The sequence below is a fragment of the Dermochelys coriacea genome, chromosome 6 (genome assembly GCF_009764565.3).
Source record: "Dermochelys coriacea isolate rDerCor1 chromosome 6, rDerCor1.pri.v4, whole genome shotgun sequence".
In the NCBI taxonomy this organism is placed as follows: Eukaryota; Metazoa; Chordata; order Testudines; family Dermochelyidae; genus Dermochelys; species Dermochelys coriacea.
The window spans coordinates 40,121,519-40,148,419 of record NC_050073.1 but is presented as its reverse complement, the minus strand read 5'-3'; the positions used below and the strand labels follow the sequence as shown (position 1 = coordinate 40,148,419).

General features: G+C 38.0%; 1 protein-coding gene across 5 annotated transcripts in view; it reads left to right on the top strand.

Annotated features, from left to right (window-relative positions):
• Nucleotides 1-26,901, top strand: part of ANO3 (anoctamin 3) — a 386,869-nt gene that overhangs the window by 287,798 nt on the left and 72,170 nt on the right. For all 5 annotated transcript variants that reach the window (XM_043516667.1, XM_043516665.1, XM_038406144.2 and 2 more), the window contains 6 exons: nt 6,798-6,929; nt 8,342-8,448; nt 10,527-10,582; nt 14,611-14,732; nt 16,456-16,590; nt 24,766-24,862. In XM_043516667.1, coding sequence (XP_043372602.1) covers nt 6,798-6,929; nt 8,342-8,448; nt 10,527-10,582; nt 14,611-14,732; nt 16,456-16,590; nt 24,766-24,862 — 649 coding nt within the window. The remainder of the gene's footprint in view (nt 1-6,797; nt 6,930-8,341; nt 8,449-10,526; nt 10,583-14,610; nt 14,733-16,455; nt 16,591-24,765; nt 24,863-26,901) is intronic.

Genomic DNA, 26,901 nt, shown 5'->3' with positions numbered 1-26,901 from the left:
TGTGCATCTTTGTCCATATTACCATAATAAATTTATAAATTGGCAAACTCTGACCTATGAACATAAACATAGGTCATAGGAATGACTGTTTTATTAAAGTAGAGTGCACAAGAACTAGAATAAAGAACTAAATTAAAATGAATATTTCTCATCACTCCTACTTCGTTTTTAAATAAAAGATTATAGTTTACTAGACTGTTTTGCATATTGGGGACAAATTCTAACCTCAGATGCATCTGCACAGGCAGGATTTGATTTTTAATGCCCCAGTGTCAGATATTTTAAAAATTCATGATGATATTAATGTATTAGACTAATTCTGTAGATATTCCACACCTATTCAGTCCTGTATATATAATCATAATCACTGCAGAATTGGACCTGTTGTTTAGGAAAGTTCTGTGCATGCACACTCTTCATTTTTGTCACCCCAAATTTACTTCAAATTTGGCATATTAAAGGTATGCAAAATGGGTAATTTTACTTCACAGTCTTTATCCAAGGTGAAATACTGATACTTCCTGCAGCACAATGGCAAAAATGTCAGTTTCAGCTCTTGGAGTAGAGCAATGGAAACTGGAGTGTGTTTTTTAATTTTTTGTGGTGAAATAAGGTTCTCCCCTTTCAGAAACTGTCATTAATTCTAGCTTTAAAAAATGCATTTGCTAGTTAGTGAACCCCAGCATTTTGTACATCTGTTTGTAGTATGTGGCTTTAGGGCCTGATCCAGTTTTCATAGAAATCAATTGGAGACTTTCCACAGACTTCAATGGGAGTTGGTTTGTGGTTATGACACCAGATCTTAAACTGGTATAAACTGACATAATTCCATTACATTTAATAGAACTAAGCCTGTTTACACCAGCTAAGGATCTAGTCCATAGCATACAGATAACTATTCTTACTTAGGAATATGTATATTTGTAAGTAAGGAATGTAATGAATTCAGAGCTGTTACAGAGTCCAATCCTGCAAGTCCTCCATGAATGGGACTTCCATTGAAGTCAATGAAATGCTTACAGGATCAGAGCTCTATTGTCTATGGGATCAAATATCTGTGTTTTTACCAGCTCATTCATTAAATCACTCGATTAGCAGAATATGTACCTGATCATGATGTCCTTGTACTGCCATTTATATCTCCACATTCTACAGGAACAGCAGATCGTACTCTATATGGGTAAATAATTCATACTTTATAAGTCTAAAGGTAAATATGTTGCAACATATCAGATAAAGAAAACACATATCAGAAATTGTCTGAATTCTCCCAGACTTCAGACTAGATGACCTAAAAGATTTTCATTTGCCTTTTGTCTCTGATTTTTCAGACAGACTAATTATTTTCTTTTAAAAATGATATTGAGGAAAACACCAAAATAAATTATTCTGTACACACAGAAAAATGTTTACATAATATTTTAATTCTGGTTTAGGCCCACAAAATGTGGACAGTTATGAATTATAATAACACAATTGCCATCTCTAATGGAAATCTTTACTAGAGCTGGGTAAAATTTTGCAGATGAATAGTTCATTTTCTGAAAGAATTCAGTTTAGAGTCTATATAAACTAATTGTGAATTCAAATTGTCAGGGTTCCCTCCCCATTCTGAACTCTGGGGTACAGATGTAGGGACCAGCATGAAAGACCCCCTAAGCTTATTTCTACCAGCTTAGGTTAAAAGCTTCCCCAAAGCACAAATTCCTTTCCTTGTCCTGGTATGATATTGCTGCCACCACCAAGTGATTTAAACAAAAATTCAGGGAAGGGTCACTTGGAGCCCTCTCCCCCCAAAATATCCCCCAAGCCTCTTCACCTCCTTTCCTGGGGAGGCTTGAGAATAATATACTAGCCAATTGCCTTTAATATAAGTACAGACCATACCCTTTAGGACACTAAAATCAATCAGGTTCTTAAAGGAAGAATTTTCTTACAAAGAAAAAAGTAAAAGAATCATGCCTGCAAAATCAGGATGAAAGGTAACTTTACAGGGTAAATAAAAAGATTTAAAACACAGAGGATTACCCTCTGACTCTGCTTCCCAGTTACAAAACAGGAAAGAAATTACCTCTTAGCATAGGGAAAATTCACAAGCTAAAACAAAAGATAATCTAACGCATTTCCTTGCCTTTACTTATAATTTCTGTAATTTTAAACGGATCATTTCAGGTATGTTTTCAAGAGATGTTTTACCTGCCTGGTTCCTCTCTCTCTGTCCAGAGAGGGAACAAAACAAAGAAAGCACAAACAAAACCTCCCCCCCCCCCGCCAGATTTGAAAGTATCTTCTTTCCTTATTGGTCATTTGTTCAGGTGCCAACCAGGTTATTTGAGCTTCTTAACCCCTTACAGGTAAAGATTCTGTACAGCTGCTCAGGAGGGATTTTATGCTACCCTTAGCAGTATGTTTATGACACAAGTCCAATTTGGTGAATTGTTCTGGCTGAAGAAAATCATTGGAAATGTATGTTTCAACATTTTGAAAATGAAATGATTTAACTTTTTGTTTCAAAACTATATTTAATTTTGAAATTTAAGTAGATGTATTAAAAGGACAAGGTTAAAACACCTGAAAATGAAATCAAACGGAAAAAGTTTCAAATGAATCTTTGAAATCAAATGAATCTGATTTGCCCCCTGAACAAAAATAAATTATTTGCTCAGCTCTAGTTTTTACTTCTAAGTATTAGAGAGGATACATTCCAATCTTCCTTCATCAGAAGTCTGCAGAATTGAAAATGACCTATCTTACATGTGAGTTGCAGTACCTGGGTATTCTGGTGCTTCATGTACTTAAGTCGTATCTTTGATGTTGTTCCATTGTGTATGAGTATGGTAACATGCAGTTTATGTTCAACAACATCTGAATTTTGGAGTATTAAACCATTTGTGGGTCATAAAAGCTGTTCCTGGTTATGATATAAGCATGTATAACTTTGTGATTTGTTTCCATTCGTTTGGTTTATTTATTGAAATATCTAACTACAGAATAAACTATATATTTATCTGTTTATTTTTTGTTATGAGAGTTTCTCCACAAGCCCCATAAAAATTAACATATAAAGGAGACCCGGGTTTTCTTTCAGAGCCTATTTACTTTGAATCTCTATAACATCCTTTGCAGGTCTAATGTAGATAAATTCATTGTAGAGCCAATTTTGAAATAACTGCTGCCGTTGTCCTTTTCAGCTGCAAACCCTTAGCCAGACTTGACTTAAAAGAAAATTTATTGGGAGAGAAATCACTACTCACATAAGCAAGACTTTTTAAGGTCAGCCCATAAGAGCCTTCATGCAACCCACATATCTACCGAACTCAGGTTAGATAATGACACTTGGTTGCCCAGTAAGACTATAAGACACCATTAAACGATCACAAATTATACAAAAAAGAATGAATGTAAAATTGCAGAAAAGGGAGTGTGAGTTGAATAGAATCTCATATCTTCTGTCCTCACATATGGTAATTGGCTAGAAGCAGGTAGCATGGAATGTCTCAGTACATACAATGTTATATTCTGAGAATGCAGACAACTCAGCTGATTCACCATTAAGAAACTTTTTCTTTCCATTTTGTAAGTGAATTTAATGCTAATGTAAGGTGCCTGACGTGTATTTGCAGGTGTAATCCTGGAAATTGGAATAGTCTTTGTTCACAAGACAGGTTCAGCAGGAATGCAATTTTCCTACTAATGTGCCTTAGCCCTGATGTAGAAAACTTCCTCTAGATGTAAAATAGTTCAGTCTGGAAATGCATCCTTTAATCTTCCACTGACAAGAGTGCTAATTGTGGTGCTAGTATGTTTCTATTGATATGGACATTGGCCCTCACTCAATTGCACAGATATTAGGTTATAAAGATATGACCAGCTGAGACTGGATTCACACCCTATAGATGTGGGAATCCATCGACACCCAGTAGATGTGGGAATCGAGGGATAGCTCATTAGTTTGAGCATTAGTTTGCTAAGCCCAGAGTTGTGAGTTCAATCCTTGAGGGGGCCATTTAGGGATCTGGAGCAAAAATTGGGGATTGGTCCTGTTTTTGAGCAGGGGGTTGGACTATATGACCCCCTTCCAACCCTGATACACTATGTGGACAGTCCAGTCACAATCTAGTCTTAACAAGTCCTTCAGGGAAAAAAAAACTGTTTTTTTTAAATATGCAGTGATGCTTATTAAATCTGAATGCCTAAAGTTAGGCATGTTACTTAGGTGTAATGGATATAGAAGTATACTAGAATTTATCTCCGAGTGACTACAAGGCATTAGCCCATTAATGTCAAGGAGATCAATGAGAGTTTAGACATCTGATAATCAAGCTGCTTATGTAGGTGCGTAATGTTAAGCACCAAAGTTTGACCATTTTACCTAAATACCTAAATAATAACAACAGTGGCAATAATATAGATAGTTAAGGGTTTTTTCCCCAAACCAGAATTATTCATTGGCTTTTTTTAAGGAATATGATAAATGGGAAAGTTAGGATAACTCCCGAGATTTAGTCTGAAAGGTTTATGAACACACAATTCCGCAAAAGACTATAGAAGTGCAATTAAGTTGAAGATTTCCGATTGGAATCATACTAACTTAGGGAAGGGATAATTGTCATGACTAACTGAAATCTATTCATAAATTAAGGATTTAACTCTTCTTGTTATGTAAGATAATAAAATGCACTGGCATTGCAGAGTAACATTTTATAGTCACTATAAGGGAATTACTATTACAACTGTTAGTGTTGCAACATTGGGTATTTTCAGTTAGAATGTTAACTGCTCAGAATTTGTCACATGGAATTTTCCTCCATTGTGGCCTGTCTGATCTCTCCTTCCATCACAAAATCCTGACTTTGCAAGAGTTATTTATTACGGGTCAAATTTGCCACTTTTATTCATGTTGAGTCACAATTTAGTGAGTAGTCCCATTGAATTCAGTTGGATTACTCAGGAACTAAGGTACTGCTCCATATGGGCAATAGTGTGAGAATCCGGTCCTGTGATTTGGAGTTAAAAATGTATATTCTTTGTACATTGACATATTAGTCAGACTACTCTTTCACCACCTTCATGTCTTTACTTAAATTTGAGAATCCATAACAAACTTCTTTGTCTGAAACAGAGAAAGAAATTGAATGAAAACTCTATGAATCTCCAGTTCCTTCTCTGATTAACAACTAACATGAGCCATGAAAAGTTGTATATTGTGTGAGACAATTTTTATGCAATAGAAATGTATTTTTGAGCTGAAACATTCTGAAGTCTCCAAGTTTTGTAGTGATCAGTCATAAGTGAAGTAAGAGAAAATAAATTTCATCTTAAATGAAAGGCCTTTTTACTTCAGGAGGAAAATTAGTTTCCACTTTATTCAAATGCAGTACTTTATTTAACATGTCAGTTGAAAGGTGAAGATTTGAATTTAAAATAAAAAGACTAATTTCTGTATTTTCTCAAGATAAAAAAAATGCCCAATCTTTCAGTCATTTAGACATTTGGGAGGGGAGAGAAATTGGGGTGGAGGTATACTGGGAAAGGACCTAAAATAAGAATAAAAATAAGAAACCAATGCAAAAATATGATTTATTATCACAAACTGTTTGAACAGTTTTTATAAAAAGAAAGTTTGATTCTTAGCTTTAAAAAGAATAAATCTGTCCATAAGACAGAAAAATGAAGAAAACCCAACCCTTACTTGGGCTGAGTGGTAGTTCATTCTACAAGCAGTCCGTCCCGTTCCATGGGTGAAACAACTTATGGAATTAAGTACTAACCAGAATGAGTAAGAGTGGCAGAGCTGGACCATATGTTTGGCTGAAAGAGCGAAAGGAGAATCCTGTCTGAGAACTGTGTTTGTGTTTTATGAACTCGATTATATTTCTTGGCCCACAAAGTTTAGTAACTGGAATCATGTCCCTCAAATACAATAGTCCAGGCCAATGGGAGCTGCTGGAAGCGGCGGCCAGTATGTCCCTCAGCCCATGCCGCTTCCAGCAGCTCCCATTGGCCTGGAGCAGCGAACTGCGGCCACTAGGAGCCACAATCGGCCAAACCTGCGGACGCGGCAGCTAAACAAACCGGCCCAGCCCATCACGAGCTTTCCCTGCACAAGCGGCAGAACAAGTTTGGGAACCACTGCAATAGACTAACAAACTCCAAATACAAATGGAAGTATTCTTGTTTTACTTGACTTGGGTTATACTCTGAAGGGATATAACAATATGTAGATTTTGACAGAGCTCTACAAATCATATGGCGTTTTAATTAAATGTGTCAGGGACCAGGTTCATAAATATACAATTAAGGATTATATTTTTAATTCTCACTTTAAAAGAGGAAAATTTGCGTATGAGATATCTAAAGGGTTTGTGTTTATATCTTAGAGTAAGCACTAGATTGGGCCATTAATCATATCCTTGAGTAAGGGTGGACATTGTAATTGCTCTTCCAAACAAGCTACCTTGGGAAGGAATTGCAACTCAGAGAGTCATTGTGTAAAGCAGTATGCTATTAACTTCCTCCTGAGTGTGCTACTTTAACATGGCCAAATCCTGCCACACTTGCTCAACAAAACTCTATTGATGGCAGTGGGAATGGTGTCTGCAGTGAGGTCCGAAAGATCAGGCCACAAATAATATAAGCATTGACTTTTTTATTTTGTTTTAGTAATTTAGAAAAAATAAGTACACTCTTGCTTTCATTTCAAGCTTATAGTTCATTCTCATCCAGCATATTTAGCTCTGATGGCAACAAAAGCAATGTGCAGCTGGGAGCACAAATCTAACTTGTCATTGTTCCAGTTTGCAGAGGAATATCAGAGAGCTGAAAAGTTGGTTGCCCAGAAATCCAATGAAGCTTGACAAGGAGGCCCTCCCTGACCTGGAAGAGACAGATTGTTACACAGCACCCTTTAGCCGAGCGCGGATCCACCAGTAAGTGTTGGTGTTGGGAATACAACAGCAGAAGTCCATGTTCACCTTTTATTTTCTCATTTCTCTTCTCCAGGTGACAGAAAGGCAATCATTAACAGATGGTCACTGACAAACACATGGTGTCAGGTTTGCTGTTTCCTGTTGGTTTTCTCTAAGGGCCATATTCTGTCCTCTGATACTCACCATTGGCTTCCATTGATGGCTGTTCAGCAATACAGTGTAGGGGCAAAAGTTGGCTCCAATAGAGCACATGCTATTTTGTCTCCTCTTACATTATTAAACACACATACTCCAGATTTGTTTTTGCATATTCAAAAAACAGCTGAAACAGAAGGAAATGCCTGGGAACAAGCTGAAAACAGCAACTTTGGATTTTAGCCAGCTGTGTACGCAACAACTGCTCCCGCTTCAGATATGTATAGAAGACCCTTTATCTTCTATACACAACCGAAAAACTGTAAACATATCTGTTCAAGCTAACATACACTTAGGGCAAAAATTTCAAGTATTTTTTCATACACACAATCAACCTGTGGAACTCCTTGCCAGAAGATATTGTGAAGGCCAAGACTATAACAGGGTTCAGAAAAGAACTAGATAAGTTCATGTAGAATAGGTTCATAGATGGCTATTAGCCAGGATGGACAGGGATGGTGTCCCTAGCCTCTGTTTGCCAGAAGCTGGGAATGGGCGACAGGAGATGGGTCACTTGATGATTACCTGTTCTGTTCATTCCCTCTGGAACACCTAGCATTGGCCACTGTTGGAAGACAGGATACTGGGCTAGATGGACCTTTGGTCTGACCCAGTTTGGCCAACCTTATGTTCAAAACTGTCATCTATTATTAGTGCCCAACTTGAGCTATCTCAGCCCAGATGGTAAGTTGCACTAGAGTTTCACTTATCACAGAGTCACAGAAATGTAGGAATGGAAGGGACCGCAAGAGGCCAAAGTCCATCCCCACCATGGTGGGGCTGAATCAAGTGTAGTTATACCATCCCTTAGGTAAGCTGCCTTTCCAGCAATTTTATGACCCTGGATTGTGCTGAACATGTATAATTCCCATTGACTTCAGCTGGATTTGAGAAAACTCAGTATTTCTGAAAATCAGGCCTGACGTGTTTCTAGTTGGACACCCAAAAACTGAGGCATCCCAAATCACTGGCCACTTAATGAGAATTTTCGTCTTAACCTCTATGACCATTCTCCCATCAGTAAAATGGGGACGATGCATGCTATTTCTCCAGGGAGCTGAAAGGACTCTTTGAAGATGTAAATCACTGCATCTTATGTAGTAACTGTGAATTACTATTATATATGTACTGTATAGTAAAAAGAAACTGTTGGATAGTTATACTTCGAAAGCTGTTATATTACTTTGAATATAAAAAGGCATCAATCATTTTAACAGCTTTACAATAAACAACAAAGACAGCTTCTTCAGCAACTCCACAAGAAGTAGAATAGTGCACCATATGCTACAGAGAACGAAGTATGAAGATGGCAAATCAAAAATGGGTAAGAATTCTGATACTTAGAAAAAACATAAATTGGGTCTCAAGATGAGTACTAATATCTTTAGTCTATAGAAAGAAAAACTATTCATTAAATAAACTAAATAAATATTGCCAGTATTCATAGTATGACTTATTCAGTCAGCAATAGAGCTGATTGAGCATTGCCAGCTGCTATTTGTTAAATTATTCAGTGAAAATCAACAATATTTTTTGATTAATGGGTTCATAAAATATTTTATAAATTTGATGGATAAATAGATATTCTTGTTTAGACAATGAAAGCATTTGTCTGTAGATGTGCAATGTTGTATTATGGGTTAAATTCAAACCAGTAGTATTAGCTCATTAATACAGTAGTAGTCCTCACAGATGATGAAAGATTCTTACGGTTCAGCTTCACCTCTGATTAGCTGTTAGAACAGTTCCTGTCAAAAAGTATAAGTACACTATAATATGTTACTTTGTTTGCATTTTAGGAATTTAATATTTATGTTTTATGCTTCATATTTCAGAGGGTACTAGTGTTCACAGCAACGATACTGGTTATGATTCGCTCTTCTTGTGGGAAAACAAGTGTAATTTATACCAAATATTGTAGATTTCATAAAGCATTTGTTCAATTTCTTCGAAACACCCACTGAAGAAAAGCCAAACTTATTAATATAAATGCAAGAATAAGATATTTAAACCCCAAATATTAGAGAGCTAAAGTTATAATAACATTAACTCACCCACCTTGTATGTACTGTATATATATTTAATAGCCTAACTAATAATGGAAGGTGCCATAGATATTCTAGATGAATTCTTGTCACTTTGAGAATCTTAGCTTCTGTATTTCCTTACATTTTGTCTATGCGTAACCTTAGCATTGCATTAACGTTGTGGACCAGATCCTCAAATCTACAGCTAAACTGGAAAATTGCTGGGAAGGGTGGGCAGATGTGGTTTAAAGGTGTCCTTTGTATTACTTGATCCTGCTGCTGCTCTGTATACTTGTCCTTGCTAAGCTGTTAGTGAAGTCTCTTGAGTTAATATGCACTAGGCTCCAGCTGCTAGAGGAGACTGAAAATGGGTGTAACACAATGCATCCTGACCACATACCTTTTTCCCTGCTATGCCAGCAGCTGGGAAGGGAGGGGTACCTAGGCTATGCTGACTCTATGTCACCTGGAGGACCACTTTATGAGTGTGATCATCCTTCCTTTAGTTTTAAGCCTAAATTATGCCTGTAGTGCAGCACAAAGCAGCTATACCAGACCAGAGTATCTGGCCCAGTGACAGGGTTGTATTTCATGGGAGGGATGCATTTAATTCCTCCCCCCTTTTTTTTAATTTGAAAATTTAGGAAAAATAGAAACAACTGCCTTTGAATGTTAGCTATTAAATGACTTTGATATGAATGTGGGTTGCAGTGAATGGGGTTGGTTGTGGGTTTGCTGCTGCTTTAATTTGCCTGGAGACGTTTTCCTGGAAGGAAAGCAGCAGCACACCTAAAAAAACATGGATCATAATGAAGAAGAAAAGAGGACAATTGGGACCCAAACCTATTTCCATTGAAACCAATGGCAAAACTCCATTGAGATCAACGGTAGCAGATTCAGGGTACGTCTTTGAGAGCACAGCACTCTGACCTGTTGAAAGTCCTGATTTCTTTGGGGTTGTCTGGGAGACTATTGACTTTGGATACCCACATCAGGGTTCCTGAGTAGTTGTCTGAACTTCCTGTTTTTTAATGGTAGGGTAGTTCTTTGGTTATTCTGTAGAGAGGGCCTCATTCATTGAAGAACTGTCTTAGAGAACCATAGAAGAAAAGAGTATAGAGACTAGCCACAGTAAGGTCTCTGTAGTTAGAAAGAGCCATGTATCTTTAGGGAGAAAGAAGAGCCACAACTTCATGGTTAATGACAATGAATAGTTATTCTACCTGTGCACAAGACTGATTATTTCCCTTTTTAAAAACAGTAACTCAGTTATTTAGCACTATCACATTTCCTCAATTCATAGGCTGAAATGCAATAGCTCTTGAAACATCATGTATAAAAATTGATATTGAAACTCATTTTTTCTTCTGCTTAGGTATTAATAGATTACTCAATAATGGAACATATGAAGCTGCATTTCCACCACATGAGGTAGCTGGTTTAGCTTTGCCTTAAGTGTTCTATTTAAAGTAAAAGTTATTTTAACATTGAGATCCTATTTTAACTGTAAATTTGCTTTATGATGTTTTTATTTTACTTTGCATTCTGATTAGGCTTTTTATTTATAACCCTCCTTACACTGATATGGGCTAGCTTGGATCTTTATCTAGTCCAATGTACAGTAATAACATTCTGGGATGCTCTCCCACTGATTTAGAATGGTCCTGTATTAATTACATTTTTAAATTGACATTGTCTGTGGGATTGTTAAAGAGATTATAAATTGTTCCAATTAGCTCAAATTATTGTTGCATGTTACAAAATGTTCTATTTTTTCTAATTTGCTTTCCAGTGGATCAAATACAGGGAAACCGATACTAAAATTTGCAGTGCAAACAATTTCTGTATAGTTGTATAGAACTTTACCTTGAAAATATTCCCATCAATAAATTCAGGATCTGACATAATGCCTATTTAAATCAATGAAAAGACTCCTATTGATTTCAGAGTGCATTGGATCAGGCCCTAAATGGCTGAAAGAAGGAAATAAGTCATAAGTCTTTAGTCTTCTTTCTAATTAAGGGCAGAACTTTACACTGAGTTTCGTGTCATGATCATGAATGACAGTGATGACTCTGAGACATGATTGCTTTAACTGAGGATGTTACACACCACATTGTGTTTCAAAGTGACTTAAACTTCCCAGGTTGTTGGTTAAAGAACTATTCTTGATATTAACACTTTAATTCAGGGGAGGATAAAAGAGCAATACTCTGGACATACTATTCACATTTTCATTATTACTGCTTCAGCTAGATTTTATTGACTTATGGGGAATACTAGCCGTTCCAGTGGAAGAAAAAAATCCTCATAACTGTGAAAGCTTCTTCTCACTTCTACAACTACTGTCTCACATGGTCTCACATATATGCTTCTTTTTATAGTGTAAATGATTGTCAGTAGTTATATTGCAAATTATTACTTTAACTAATCATATTAGTGAGCCATTATTTTATTTCAATTGCAATAAAAGGATAAGCACAAGGACCTTCATGAAAGACTAGGGATAAGATACTTTTTATTTTTAATTTCCACTCCACTATGATACAGTAAGTTAAAAGTTCAACTCCAGGGTGAGTGTTATTGTGTTCATATTTTGCTGTGGCAAAACAGTGAAAAAAGGAGAAGAGAGAGATTCTAATAAAAATATCAGCACAGTTCTGCTTTATTTAAGGCACCCATTTATGCCAATCTTGATTTGGGGGATGGGTTGGTAAGAGGCTCCTCTTTAGGTAGAAAACCACATGGACCAATTTTTATACTGAGTTACACCCATGATTCCATACTGATCTTGGGATTGCCTGGGCATGACTGAGTAGAATGTGACCCCTTACTATGTTTCTGTCTTTTTTTTTTAATTGACTCTTCCTTTAAGCACAGAGTTTGGAAGTGGGGTGAGGACATGTAGCGGGGTAGACACCGGCTCCTGCCCTGAGGGGCTTAGAACAACTCCGGATAGGGCTGGGGCTGCGGGCTAGAAGCTGGGCTGATTGGGGAAGTGGCTGCAGCTGGGCCATGCCCCAATCAGGTCGCAGCTGTCCTGTATAAGAAGGTCAGGGCAGCCAGGAGTAGACACTCTCTCTCTGCCTTTAGAGGGAGAAGGGCCTGGCTGCTGGGGAGCTTGAGCGAGTACCTGAGGTAGAGCAGGGCTGGGGGAAGGCCAGAGGGGTTTGAGAGCTCTGGCCTGGAAACCTCACAGGCTGCAGGCCTACAGTAAGGACAAATAGGTACTGGGTTGCATGGGCAGCCCACAGGTAGGCAGAGGCAGCGGTCCAAAACCCTTCACCTGTGATGAGTGGAGTCTGCAGTCTGCCCAGGGAGCGGGGCTAACTGAGAACTGGCAGTAGCCAAGACTGAGGTGAAGTGGGGATAGTGGGTGGGGATTGCCCTGGGTGGGGAGACCCTGAGACTGAGAGCTACTGCCACAGGGACAGCACCCCAGACAAACTGGCAAAGGGTCCGGGAGGGACATGGGGGCCCATGGCAAGACGGATCACTGGCCTGCAGAGGGCACTCTGGCACCTGGTGAGCTAATTCCCAAGGATGACCAGCAGGAGGCGCCACAGGGGTGAGTCCGCTTCTCTACAGGACAGTTTGGGAACTGTACATTTACATTACAGAGAAGTGAAGGTTCACAAACTCAAACAAGCTTGACAAATCTTTAAAAAGAGAGAGAGAGAGGGAGAGATCTTTAACTCTGCAAGGTTCAACAATGTGTGTGACTGACTGCTAACCTTGAAGGGACATCTCTGACCTGGCTTTAAGAGTCATAAAGTCCAATCCTCCTGGGCCTTCTACCAAGGCAGCCAATTGTGCCTCCTCTCCTGCCTGTGGAACTATGATTTGGTTGGCTTGAGAAGTCAACCAGTGAAGTGGATTTCATGCAATACTGGACTCCTTTCTGAGATGGTGAACTGTAACCCCTGGAGCCAGTTGCTGGAGCATTGCTACTTCATTTGGGGGTGAAGGGTAGCACTCTCCAGAAAGGAAGCACTTGGCTGAATGGGATAAAAGACATTTTACAGCAGGATGGAAGCTGGTTTCCAGTCTTATACATTGAGTTCTCATCTTTTCCACATCACAATGTATCTCTTCCATTACTGGCCCTCTACCAGTGGCAGGCTCATAAATAATTCCACTTGAGAAGTTATTATTAGATACATTTTACAGTTCATACTATGCAGGAACACTAGTGTTTCTCTGCATGTACATTTTGTGATGCTGAAAATTTGGTGCAGCTTGCTGCTACCATGGCCTAGCTTTAAGTCATATCATGCCCTTAAGCTGTGCTGGGTTAGAGAAGAGAGAATAAAAGATGCTTTTTAAATAATGGAAGAATATTTTCAAGAAAATGACTAACAATGATTGGGGTTTTGAAATTTTAAAATGAATGTAACCAGGGGTGCTTCAGAGCATTTAATGGACTGTATATTCTCTTCTAACTAGTGTACTAAATCAATCCATATTTCATAATGCCTTTAAATGCAAGAAAATGGTCACTAGAATTGTATGCCTTACTAAACGAAAACATGGCCTTAAACTGGAGTGCTACCTTATGGTCAGAGTAAAATGAATGTAGAACCACAGAAAATTGGTGAGTTCAGCTAGGAAGGGCCTGAAAATTCTGCATCATAACTTTTTATTTTAGAGTATAACGCTGTGCATTAAGCTGTAATGGAATCCAGACAAAGCCAATCAAAGTGTTGTTTGGGTAAAAATGAATGAAATGTTTCTTTGTATTCCTCTCTGATCGGTTTTGTGTTTAATGCCTCAGGAAGCCATTTGTGGGGACAAAATAGTACCAGCTCTGATCTTCTTGTTTCCATCATCTATGAAAAGGAATACCATAGATAGACAAGGGACCTGTGTGATGGAATGAACGCCTGTATTCACACTATTGCAATAATCTTTGTATAAAAGTTATTACCGATTCTCTCGTTTTACACTTGTAAATCAGAAGTAACTCCATTAAAATTATTGGAGTTAGCCAGATGAAAAGAATTGGGCCCCATATTAGAAATCAATGGAATTACACAGGAGTTATACAAAATATGTCCACATATGTGACTCTTTGGAACTTAAAAGCATTTGAAGAATATAAATACATAAGCGACCATATATCCAGGACCTACAAATATTGGACCTGAAGCCATGCATTCCCACTGGAAAGTGGTGGGGATCTAGTTAGTCAGGAAAGAGTACTTTGGCAATGGTCTTTAAATCTGTCCCGGAGGAAATTCATTATTGCAGAGAAGTTTGTAACCACCTCTACTATATCAGGCTTAACAATAAACTCAGGATTGCATTTTTTGTAACTATTAGTAATAAATGAACCAATACACCCATGTCATCAAAAAAGTAATGTCCTTATTTATATTTGAATCCAAATGCCATCTTTTTAATGCCTTTTTCTTTCCCAGTGATGCAGAAATATCTTTTTATTTCTTTCTGTGATTCAGGGAAGCCACAAGAGCAGACATCCCATCAAAACACATGGAGCTCAAAATCACAGACACCTATTATATGAGCGCTGGGCACGGTGGGGGATGTGGTACAAATACCAGCCTCTCGATTTAATCAGGTACTCATACAATGTAACACAACTATTTTCAATTATGTGAAAAGCTAGGCAGTGGTAGACTACCCATTCTGCTGAAAATTACAGGGATTTTATATTTAATTTTTTAAAAAAAATTGAGCAAAAATATGTCTTTTTGCTTTATTGATAGAGTTTAGCTACTTGGTATTACAACGCATGGCCTCAGTCCTGCTAGTTGTTCAGCATTGGTGGATCCTTGTGTAGTCTTACCGATTTCAATGGGGTTCCTCATGGAACAACTTGCAGAGAGGAGGCCTAAGGCATAGTTCTGTAATCTGATTGGCACAAACAGATCCCTACCCCAGCCAAAGACCTTTTGAAATCAATGTAGTGCCAAATGGACGAGGATTTATAAGAGAAATGTTGACGAAGTTAAAAACAAAAATCTAGTTACAATCAATGTTAGAATGTATGTATGTATCATTTCCTTTACCTATCTTGGGATTATTAAAACAAAAAGGATTTTAAAAAATAATTTTTCCCTGTAATTAATGCTGGTGTTTGCTTTTTTCATTTCACTTATCTTGGACAGTGAATGCAGACAAGTTAATTTCATTTCTGCTTACTGTCAATTTCAGGTCCTCATCCTGCAATCTGATGCATGTGGGTGGGTCCTTATGTCCCCACAGAGTGCCAAGGAAGACCATGGGGCTGTGCATGGGTATAGGGGTCCTTCTGTCCTGACCAAATTGTAGGTTCAATGCCTTACTTTCTAGCCATGTTCACTGCCATCTCAGCTCTTCTGGCAACTTTTGGCCCATTTTTGAAGCATCAAGGCTGAATCTTGAACTCTTGTTCCCCATGTAGTATCACTTTGCTCTAACAGTAGATTTCTGTGACAGTCCAGCATATGTTGTTTTTTTATAGTGGAGTACATGCTATGTGAGAACAGTCTCCTTTGTCACCTTCCTTGTCAGGATCCCAACATGGGCAGTCATGGCCAAGGGTCAGAGCAGGGGCAAATCTGAGGCTGGGAATACCAGAAGAGTTTGTAGGCAGGTCCAGGCCACGGCTCATATCATGGGTCATGGTCTGAGTCAGGAGTCAAAGTCCAAATCAAGCTGAGAATTCAAGAGCAAGGAGCAGGAACAGTAACTGGAGCTACAGAAGATCCACACTGTTGCTGGGATACTTCCTGGAACACACCTTGGGTTTATTTAGGGCAGGGAGCCAATCAGGAGTCATGGAGCTGCTGTCTGTCAAACCCTTGAGGCAGAACTTCCTATGTCTTTCTCTACAGTGGGTCATGGCAAGTGTGTAGTGCAAGTTGGTTACAGCCTGGAGATATCAGCTACATGGTAGCTCTACAGGCCTGGGTTCTGTAATTTTGTTACACAAAAGTATTTGCATAACACTCTGTCCAACTCTTCTGAGTTTAATACCAACAAATATGCTGTTTTATAACTTCCTACTTTTAACAGAGCAGAAGTTATTGACTCCTCTAAATCATTGCAACAGTGTAAAATTGTAGTGCACTCCAGCTGTTTCCTTATGGGATATGTGTACTGGTTAGACTGCAATTAGTGCCACTAAAGTATTATGTCAGAATTATATAAAATTGCATTTCGGACAAGTGGCTACTAAAAAGACAATGAATGAAAATAAACCTAGTAATAATTTCCTTTTAGGATTCCTGTAATTCTGTCAAGATGGGCATTTACTTCAAACTGTGTTTTTGTTTTTGTTTTTTTGCTGTTTCACACAGGAGGTATTTTGGTGAAAAAATTGGTCTTTATTTCGCTTGGTTGGGATGGTACACTGGAATGCTCATTCCTGCTGCACTTGTCGGGCTGTTTGTTTTCCTTTATGGATTGTTTACAATGGATTCTAGCCAAGTAAGGTATGATGCACAATAAAATCCCATTTTAAAAACCAAAATAGACAGTTATTCTTGCCAGTTCCATTGTTGAAAATGTAAGCAGCAGCCAGGCACAACCTAAACCAAATGTTGCATCTCTTCAATCAAACTTAAAACATTTGCTAGACTTACAGCATTTCATAATATTCAGACTGAGGACTCAATTATATTATCAGCTACATCCCCTCTCTATAACCATTTACATCAAAAACTGGACATTTACTGTTCACAGTAGCTAAATTTATGGCTGTGTTTGCAGCATTCCCAACTCTGTATACAAGGAAATACAGCAAATACTGTGTTGAAGATAAGTAATTGCAAATGGCCACTCATTAATGGTTCTCACTATAGTGAGGTGAACTCAGGAAAATTCTCTCTCATGATCTGTGGACTGGAGTATGGGATTGCATATAGATCTGGGTGCATCAGTGCAGTTCCAGAACTTCAACCTCCATCCTTCTTTGCAAACCTTTCCCACCAAAAGGGAAGATGTCATTGAAACGCTGAACCTAATTCTTCTCTCAGCTACATTGGTGTAAATTAAGAGCCAACTACATTGTAGCCAATGGAGTTACATTCATTTAATACTGGTGTAAGGGAAATCACAGTCAAGTGCTGTGCAACATGAAACCCACCGAAGTTTCAAAGTGATTTTCCCCTGATGTGGGTCTGTCCCAGGAGGAGATAATGGTATCAACTTAAGAAATAGACGAAGAAAATTGTGCTAAAGCAAATGTCTGATATGTTGTAAGGAGAACTATTTCTAGAGAGAGACTTTTCTTTCCAAAGCTTTCCATTAGGAGTGATTAGCTCCTCAATGCAGAACACTAACCCATGGACATGAAGCTTAGTCTGTGGTTACTACTATTTTGCATGCTCAGACTGTTACCTTAATGGAGCAAATTTTTTTAGAAAATTAATGCATTTTAGCCTTTGAACAAGGAGCACTTTACTTTTCTTGAAATTATCTTTATCCTGTACTTTACAAAGTCTTATATTGTCTCTCCTGTCGTATTTAATTAAAGCTTTGTCAGGTTTCCTGGTCAGATTTGACTGTTTCAGATAACATTGGATGTTATGATATCAGCCAAACACCATGTATTTTTATTAATATTATATATTTGATTGTGTTGAGGTGTTTAACTGTTTTTTCCATGTTGTAAGTTTGAAAGGCAAACCCACAACATGAAACTGAGTCCATTAAAACTGAGTTAAAAGTAGTTTCAGATACATCTGCCCCCTGTGTCCTCTTGCTTATTTTTCTAGTTTTACAATCAGGTTTTCCTATTTTTAAATGCTTACTTTCCCTTGTTTTATGAAAGACCCATCCAAACAAAAGAGGAAACTGACCCTCTGCAAGAGGAAGCATGAACACTATCTACACTGAGGTGCCAGAATGCTCAACACAAGCAAATTAGGTCATCTAGGAACATGAGTTTTATGCTGCACAGCATGGCAATGACAGCAGGGATAGAACTCAGATCTTCTTGCTCCAAAAGTACATGCCCCTAGTATTTGAGCTGAAGTATTTTAGCTGTTGATAATCTGACACTTAGCCCTGGTCTACACTGGAGAGGCAGGGTCAGTCTAAGCTACCGCAACTTCAGCTACGTGAATAACGTAGCTGAAGTCGACATACTTAGATCAACTTAGTGGTGTCTTCACCATGGTGAGTTGACTGCTTTCGCGGCGCTGGAGCACAGGAGTCAATGGGAGAGAGCTCGGGGGTCGATTTATCACATCTAGATTAGACGTGATGAATCGATCCCCGCTGGATCGATCGCAGCCCGCCGATCCGGCGGGTAGTGAATACATATCTTTAGTTAATCAATTCTAATTCTATACAGTAGAAGACAGTGATACACACATAAACTAGCCCATTCATTACAATTTGTTCCTGCCTATTCTGGTATAGGATAGCAAAGATTAAACAAAATACTAGTAAACTAGATTGTGAAGACAGCAAAGAATCCTCCATTACCAGGAAGATGGAGTAAATGACCTCATAGGTCTTTTCCATTTTTATATTCTGTGGTTCTAGGATTATTTAGTTAATGTTTGTAAAACACTTTGAAGAGGATAAGTGCTGTATAAATGCTAGGTGGTGATAGTAATTTATTATTTAGTTTTGCACTCTGTAGACGTTACATTACACAAACACAAGGTATATCACAGGATACTGACTGAACTGTTTTCTCCAAGACTGTTTTTATCAGGATGAAAACAATGAGCATTTGGAATTTTAATTTGGTGCCAGGGCATTATGTTAATCTGACAAATTAGCACATTACCCCAAAACCTATTCAAAAATTTGATTATTTGTTACAATACCAATTGATGCCAGGTTGACTTCTTATCTTAGTAATGCCCCTTATCAGGAATGTGCAAACTGTAAATATCACTTTGGATTTTGCTCATAAAACAAACTGTTTATGGACATTAGTGACACAATTTTTTGTTAATTTCGCTGCTCTATGGTCACAGTGTTTTTTGTTTGTTGTTTTGGTTTGTTTTTTAAAAACCCTGCTCAGTGATCAAATTAGCACTTTGCTCAGTGATGTCAATTCAACTGTTAGGATTATGTAAAAGTCTGCTACTTGGGAAATACAAATCCTCCCTCTAGTGGTTTAGGAGCAAATTTGATCATTTTGTTTTTTCATTTTATCTCCATCATACTATTTACTTGCACTGTAGAACTGATGCACAGGTGAAAAAAATGTTTATCACCAAAGAGTGTGTTGTACCTAATCAATAAAGAGAAGATTGTACAGTAATGAAGTTTCAGCACATGCTAGTGTTGATGTATTTAATACATGAATGTCTGTCTTAAGTCTGAAATTTAAAATCTGCTCTGTTATGAAGTTAGATGGTAATTGAAAAACAAACCAACCTTTTATACAGTACAAATCTCTCCAACAAACCATTAATATATGGCCCATGTTTTAAAACATGTTTTTCTCACTGCTATCAACAGAGTAGCTTGGTGAACCTTTTCGTTTCCCTGTGACAGCAGATGGGCAAGGCAGATCATTCCATCAAAAGTCCCGTTCTTTGTTGCCAGGGCTCAGCACTGGTATTAGGGCTGCCACGAATGGTAGCCTCAGCCTGTGATTTCTAGTGGTGACAGCAAGTTCCTTGATTCTGTTGGGAGATGGATGTATCCATATCAGAAAAACCCAGTGGATCTGTATCAAATTACCTTTGACACACAGTTTGAACTATATACTTCGGGCTCAAATATGCACAAACAAAGCTGCAGAATTTCAACCCATATTTTTTGTTTTGTTTGTTTCTATTATGGTATATATTTAATGATAAAGTCGCAGTTTCTTGACCAGGTTGTGAGGCAGATTTAAAGTGTGCAAAATATTGAAGGCCCTCCTGGCTCTTAAAATTCTTTCTTGGACTGTTGATTTATTGCAGTTAATTCACATGATTAATTCAAAAATATTAATCATGATTAAAAAAATTTAATCACACTGTTAAACAATAGAATACCAATTGAAATGTATTAAATATTTTTGGATATTTTTCTACAATTTCAAACATATTGATTTAAATTACAACACAGAATACGAAGTGTACAGTACTCACTTTATATTATTTTTATTACAAATATTTGCATTGTAAAAATGATAAAAGAAACAGCATTTTTCAGTTCACCTCATGCAAGTACCATAGCGTAATCTCTTTATCGTAAAAGTGCAACTTACAAATGTAGGGTTTTTTATTACATAACTGCACTCAAAAACAAAACAATGCAAAACTTTAGCACCTGTAAATCTACTCAACCCTACTTCTTGTTCAGCCAATTGCTAAGACAAACAAGTTTGCTTACATTTCCGGAAAATACTGCTGCCTGTTTCTTATTAACAATGTCACCTGAAAGTAGGAACATGGCAATTTTGTAGTCGGCCTTGCAAGCTATTTACATGCCAGATATGCTAAACATTCATATGCTCCTTCATGCTTCGGCTACCATTCCAGAGGACATGCTTCCATGCTGATGACGCTCATTAAAAAAATAATGCGTTAATTAAATTTGTGACTGAACTCCTTGGGCTCTTTTACCCACATTCTGCCATATATTTCATGTTATAGTAGTCTCAGATGATGACTCAGCACATGTTCTTCATTTTAAGAATGCTTTCACTGCAGATTTGACAAAAAGCAAAGAAGGTACCAATGTGAGATTTCTAAAAATAGCTACAGTACTCAACCCAAGGTTTTAGTATCTGAAGTGCCTCCCAAAATCTGAGAGGGATGAGGTGTGGAGCTTGCTTTCAGAAGTCCAAAAATAGAAACACTCTGATGTGGAAACTGCAGAACCCAAACCACCAAAAAAGGAAAAGCAACCTTTTGCTGGTGGCCTCTGACTCAGATGATGAAAATGAATATGCGTCAGCACTGCTTTAAGAAAAGGAGTACTTGTGGCACCTTAGAGACTAACAAATTTATTAGAGCATAAGCTTTTGTGAGCTACAGCTCACTTCATCGGATGCACTGCTTTAGATTGTTATCGAGCAGAACCTGTCATCAGAATGGACACATGTCCTCTGAAATGGTGGTTGAAGCATGAAGGGACGTATGAATCTTTAGCACATAAAGCAGGCAGCGTTATCTACTGCAAATGTAAACAAACCTGTTTGTCTCAGTTATTGGCTGAACAAGATATAGGACTGAGTGGACTTGTAGGCTCTAAAGTTTTACATTGTTATATTTTTGAAGGAAAGTTTTTTGGGGTATATAATTCTACATTTGTAAATTCAACTTTCATGATAGAGATTGCACTATAGTACTTGTATTAGGTTAATTGAAAAATGCTATTTATTTTGTTTTTTACAGTGCAAATATTTGTAATCAAAAATTAATATAAAGTGAGCACTGTCCACTTTGTATTCTGTGTTTATAATTGAAATCAATATATTTGAAAATGTAGAAAACATCCAAAAATATTCAAATAAATGGTATTCTATTATTGTTTAACAGCGCAATTAATCACTTGATAACTCTGATTTTTTCCATAGTTTGCATTCTTTTCTTCAGATGAATTATATGCAGAACCAACCATATATTTAAGCCACACATCAGAATCAAAGACAGGTGTAGATTTTCCCCTCCCCTTTGTTCAGGGGCTTATGTAGAAATAAATTTGTTGGTTTTAGAGTAGTTTGCATTTGAGGGATTGCTACACATCACAGGAAACAATTCCATGATTGCTCCTCTTATCGACAGCCACCACTCAGAAAGGCCAAGAATGGAACAGGCCATGGAGATTTAAGCACCTATTCATCAATAGAGGGGTTGGCCCTTCAGGTCAGAGTTGAAGTGCACAGGGCAAAGAAATAGGGGGAAGCTTTCACTTCTATCTATACTGTTCTTGCTAAAAGGATTTTAGCAACAAGGGCAGTCACCCTGACATCTATCATGATCACTAAATTTGCTAAAAAATTAATAGCTTAACCAAGAATTGCTCATAAGCATCTGGACTAGTATTGGTGTAACTTTCTTTGAGTTTAGCTGTTGGAAACAAACGGGGGTTTTAAAACAGAATTTATAAGAAGATTTCAGCACCATCATGCATAGACTACAATCACATGTTTTATATACTTTAATGTCTAACTTCTCAGGTACAGCAACACAATTTGTCTTATGTTTTTTATAGTTTATATTGTCATCATCTATTATACTATACTGTAGAGATCTCATTCTTTGCAGTTAACTGTTTGAAATAAAATTCCCTTACATATTAAGACTTGTGATACAGGTCCAAATTCTATTCCTAGACACAAAGGCATGCATTGATGCACATCTCTGAAATCAGCTACTGTGCTTGCTCCTGATCAGAGATTTTTTATAACATTTTCTTTGATAACCCCTAATTTTTTTATAAGATTTTATCATTTAGAGACTAGCATTGCTGAGAAAATTTAGAGAAAAGTCCATACAAACATTGGAGAGAGCACAGTCTGTAGCATTATTATTCCAGGAATGGGATTTAATGTGAATGCACATTTGTAAATAAATACCAAGTTCAATATGGTAGTTTCCATTAGAGCTGTGAGTTCAGATTCCATGAGATCCTTAATAGAACGCAAACCAGCAGAGTTTGTGTAAACTAAAATCAAACTGGATTCCTTTGCATTTGTATTATACCTCTTTTACTGCCTCTGGGAGCCATTGCAGCCCCAGGTCAGCGGGAAAGGGATGTTTGATTGGGCCAGCACAGGAAAGATAAAGACTTAGGACAGGAACTCAAAAGATGTGTCAAATGGAGTTGATAATTTTGTAGTAACCTGTGGCTAGTGTCCAATGTGGGTAAGAGACTCAAAGGGGCCAGCTCCAAGAGGTACACATGAGTGGGGGACTCAGAGGATAACTATTAGCAGGAAGAAAGGCAAGGCTTTGCGGACTAGAATGCCCTTCATCTGTACCCTCATTCCCCCTCATGGAGGAAGGGGGAAAGGATTTAGAGGTGGTTTGAATCCTGAGGGTTAGGCTAAAGAGGCCAACACTTGATATGGTTATTTAACTTAGCCACTATAAATATCTGAGGTATTACACACTCTCCATCCCCATTACTGATCCTAAAAGCTCATGCTTCAGGGTTTCAACTGGCCACCTGCAGTGGTCAGGAAGGGATTTTCCCCCCCATCGTATTCTGTGTGGTAGCTGGTTTTGTTTTTTTTTTTCAATCTCCTTCCTCTGAAGCATCAGGGAAGGCCAGGACTGGAGATGAGACATTCATCGGGGAGGGGCTCTGAGGTAGCATTGAGCAATCTCTCTCTCTCAAGTGCTTGGCTGGCTGGTTCTTGCTCACATGCTCAAGGTTTATGTGGGGTTGGGAAGAAATTTTCTTGCAGATCAGATTGGCAGTGACCTTGGGTTTTTTTGCCTTCCTCTGCAGCACGTGGGTATATCTCACTTAATCATTTCCCTGCCATTGTGGAGATCTTGGGCATTGGTGCACCTTGAGCCTTCCTATTCTCTGCCTGTGGCACGTAATAGACTAGTCTCCTGTGCGTTGTAATACTTTGGTTTCATTTCAATTATTGGGATTAATATGCAGGTGCTGGGTGGTGTTGATGGCCTATACATGATATATAGGAGGTCAGACTAGGTGATCCAATGGTCCCTTCTGGCCTTAACCTCTCACTCTGTCTTCTGCTTTAAAAGCCATCCTTGTGTCTGCTTTATTTTCCTGTGTGTCCTGATCAAGGTACTCAAACATGTGCCTAACTTTAAAAATGTGAATAGTCCCATTGAAGTCAATGAGACTACTCATGTACTTAAGCACCTTAGTGAATCTCAGGGACTTCTGAAGTAGTATGATATCTGAGGATTTTTTTTCCAACCAGTGACTGAAATGTCATAAGAAGACTAGTTCATTTTATTTTGTCCCCATCAATGATTCAATCTTGGGGGAAATTAAACACAAATACTTGAAATACAAATGCTAGAAGTTCCCCACCCTTTGAGTTCACCCCTCCCCAATAAAACTAGTTGCTACCTGCATTAGATGTTTTTGACATTAAATGTCTTGGGTGAAATCCTGGCTCTATTTAAGTAAATGTAAGTCTCCCATTGACTTCACTGGGGCCGGGGTTTCATCCCTTGTCACTGTACATGTGATATGTTTTTTTCCTTTACACATGCTATGCCAGATATTTCAGATTATGTAAATTGGCATGGCTTCATTAATGTTGACGGACCAATGCTAGTTTACATCAGCTGAGGATCTACTCCCTGTGTTTAAAGGTTGTTATAAATATTACTACCTAACTTTGCTAAATTTGTGGGTATGTAGTTAGAAGTTTGGGACCAATCCTTCAGTTCTACTACATGTAATACTTTTGTTGAAATCCTTGTGTGTTTAGTAGAAATAGGGATGGCCGTATCAGGCCCAAAGACGATGTGTTATTTGCCTAGGGTCAAATCCTGTTGGCACTGAAGTTATTTGTAAAACTCTTCTTTATTTCAGTGGGACCAGGATTTGGCTCTTAAATTAAATTGGTCATTGAAAATTAGATTTTAATGAGCCTATTTTATGGTCTAGGCATGTTACAAACCAATAAAGAATATAAACGGTATAGCCTCGGTCTGGAAAAATGCTGAAAGCCTTTTTATAATCTTTATTTTCCCATCTTTCTACTAAAGCAAAGAGATCTGCGAGGCAAATGAAACCATCATGTGCCCTATGTGCGAACGCAATTGCACACTACAAAAACTCAATGAAAGCTGCATATATGCAAAGGTAATTATTAGTTTTGTGCTGCAAGCTGATGCTATCTAAAAGTCAATTCTGTCTGCATAACGATTGCTGCTGTTACTTCAGCAAAGGCTCCTCTACAATTTGGTGATGCTCTGCTAACTTTTCAATGACAAAAATATTTGCAGCCTTTCTACTCAGCATCTATTGTCTTTCAATTGATAATGAAGCAATCACAGCTGATTTCTAAAAATGACTTTCTGAGAGCATTTTCTTACCTCTATTTTTGTCCATCTGAAGATGCCCAATGATACAGCAAACTTTTTTTTCTGGTAGGATTTTCTACCTTCCTATATGATTAAGTTCTCACTTTTCTGTTTCCTTGTAGTGTTGATAACTCAATTTCTGTTTTTTTAAAGGATTTTTTTCCATTATAGAGAAGTGTAATGCTCCTGTGGTGTGCCCAACGCAGTGGTCTTATACAATCAAATCTACAGGAAACTGTCCATCAAACATAAACATTGATTGCTTTTGAATGCAAGCAATATATATAAATGAACACATATATCAAGCTACTTTGGTTTGTATTATATTACCAAGGCTGAAACCAGTCTCAGGTTTTTTTTCTCAAAATTATTCAGCACAATCAAATAATTCTTGTTTAGAACTCAGTATTATTTACAGAAATTTCAATGCCTCTGGCTTAAAGGCAGAGAAAGAAATTCAGTTTTTAAAGGATTTTGAAATTTGGCTGCATTTCAAATTGGAACTAACCCCAAAAATGTAGAAATTCTCCATGGGAAAAAAAAATTCCAAACAATTTTTGATCAAAACATTTCATTTCGATTTTCAGTTTACTTTATAACATACATTATAATACACAACAAAAACAATCCAAACAAAAAGTCATTTCAAAATGACAAATCAAAATGTTTAATTTCAAAAATGTGGAAATGGGATGTTTTGATATTGTTGAAGCTTGGTTTTTTCCCCCAAAACAAAATTTTAACAAAATCTACTTGACTTCAAGAAGCCTCTTGATTTTAATGGAACTGCCTTTTCTGACAAAAAAATGGTCACATCAAAGTTTTTTCTGACCAGCTCTAGTAGTAATTGTACATAAACTGCATGTAACACCTTTCATTGAATGGACACACAGCATTGTACAAACTGTGCTGTGCTGCCCATCACAGACACATGTTCACCTATGGAGTGCAGCTGTTTAACAGCCCACAGCAGCCCTGCCCAGCACTTGACTGGAAGGGACACTACAATCCCAACTGTAGTAGTTTTAAATCATATTTTAGGATCCCTGTCCCAGAAAAAATGTTTTCTCTTTCTTATATTTGCTATGAAAGTTGCAGGTTTAGCACTGTAAACATCACACACCCTGGTAGACACTAGGCTGGAAGAGAGAGAGAGATGGCATTCCAGGCCTGAGCTGCATGCGCCCACGCACATCAATGGGTGGGGAAAATTGATGGGGCCAGAGGTGAAAGGGGGACAGTGCTAGTAGCAATAGAGGGAGGCACTCACCTAGGGATAATAGATAGCTCCTCCCATAGGAGTCTCTGGCACCCATTGGCCAGCTGGAGGAGGGGGCGCTGTTTGGCCAGCGTTCCCCAGCTCCCAGGATTTAACCCCATTCAGGGACCATGTGGAACCTCTTTTGGCTCTGTTCCAGCTGCCCACCCTACCCACCAAAACTAAGAATGAGAACCCAACCTGACAGATGCTGTGGATCTAGCTAGTAGCCTGCTAAGGGGGTTAGGAAGGAATTTTTTTTTCTCCCATGGGTCAAATTGGCAGAGGACTAGGGATTTTTTTTTACCTTTCTCACATCATGTGCAAGCCATAATGGGTTAAATAGGAACATTCATGGTACCTAACTTCAGTACTGGGGTGGCATTGCTTAAAAGTGGTGGATCTGAATGCACCAAACTTCACAATAAAGTTAACAAAGTCCTGGCGATTTTTTACAAGGCTTGAAGGAGTGAGATGGAAATTATGCACTTTTCCTTCTCTCACTCTTGCCCCTGCCCAGATTCCACCAACCTACCACACATTAAAAATCTGGAGACACT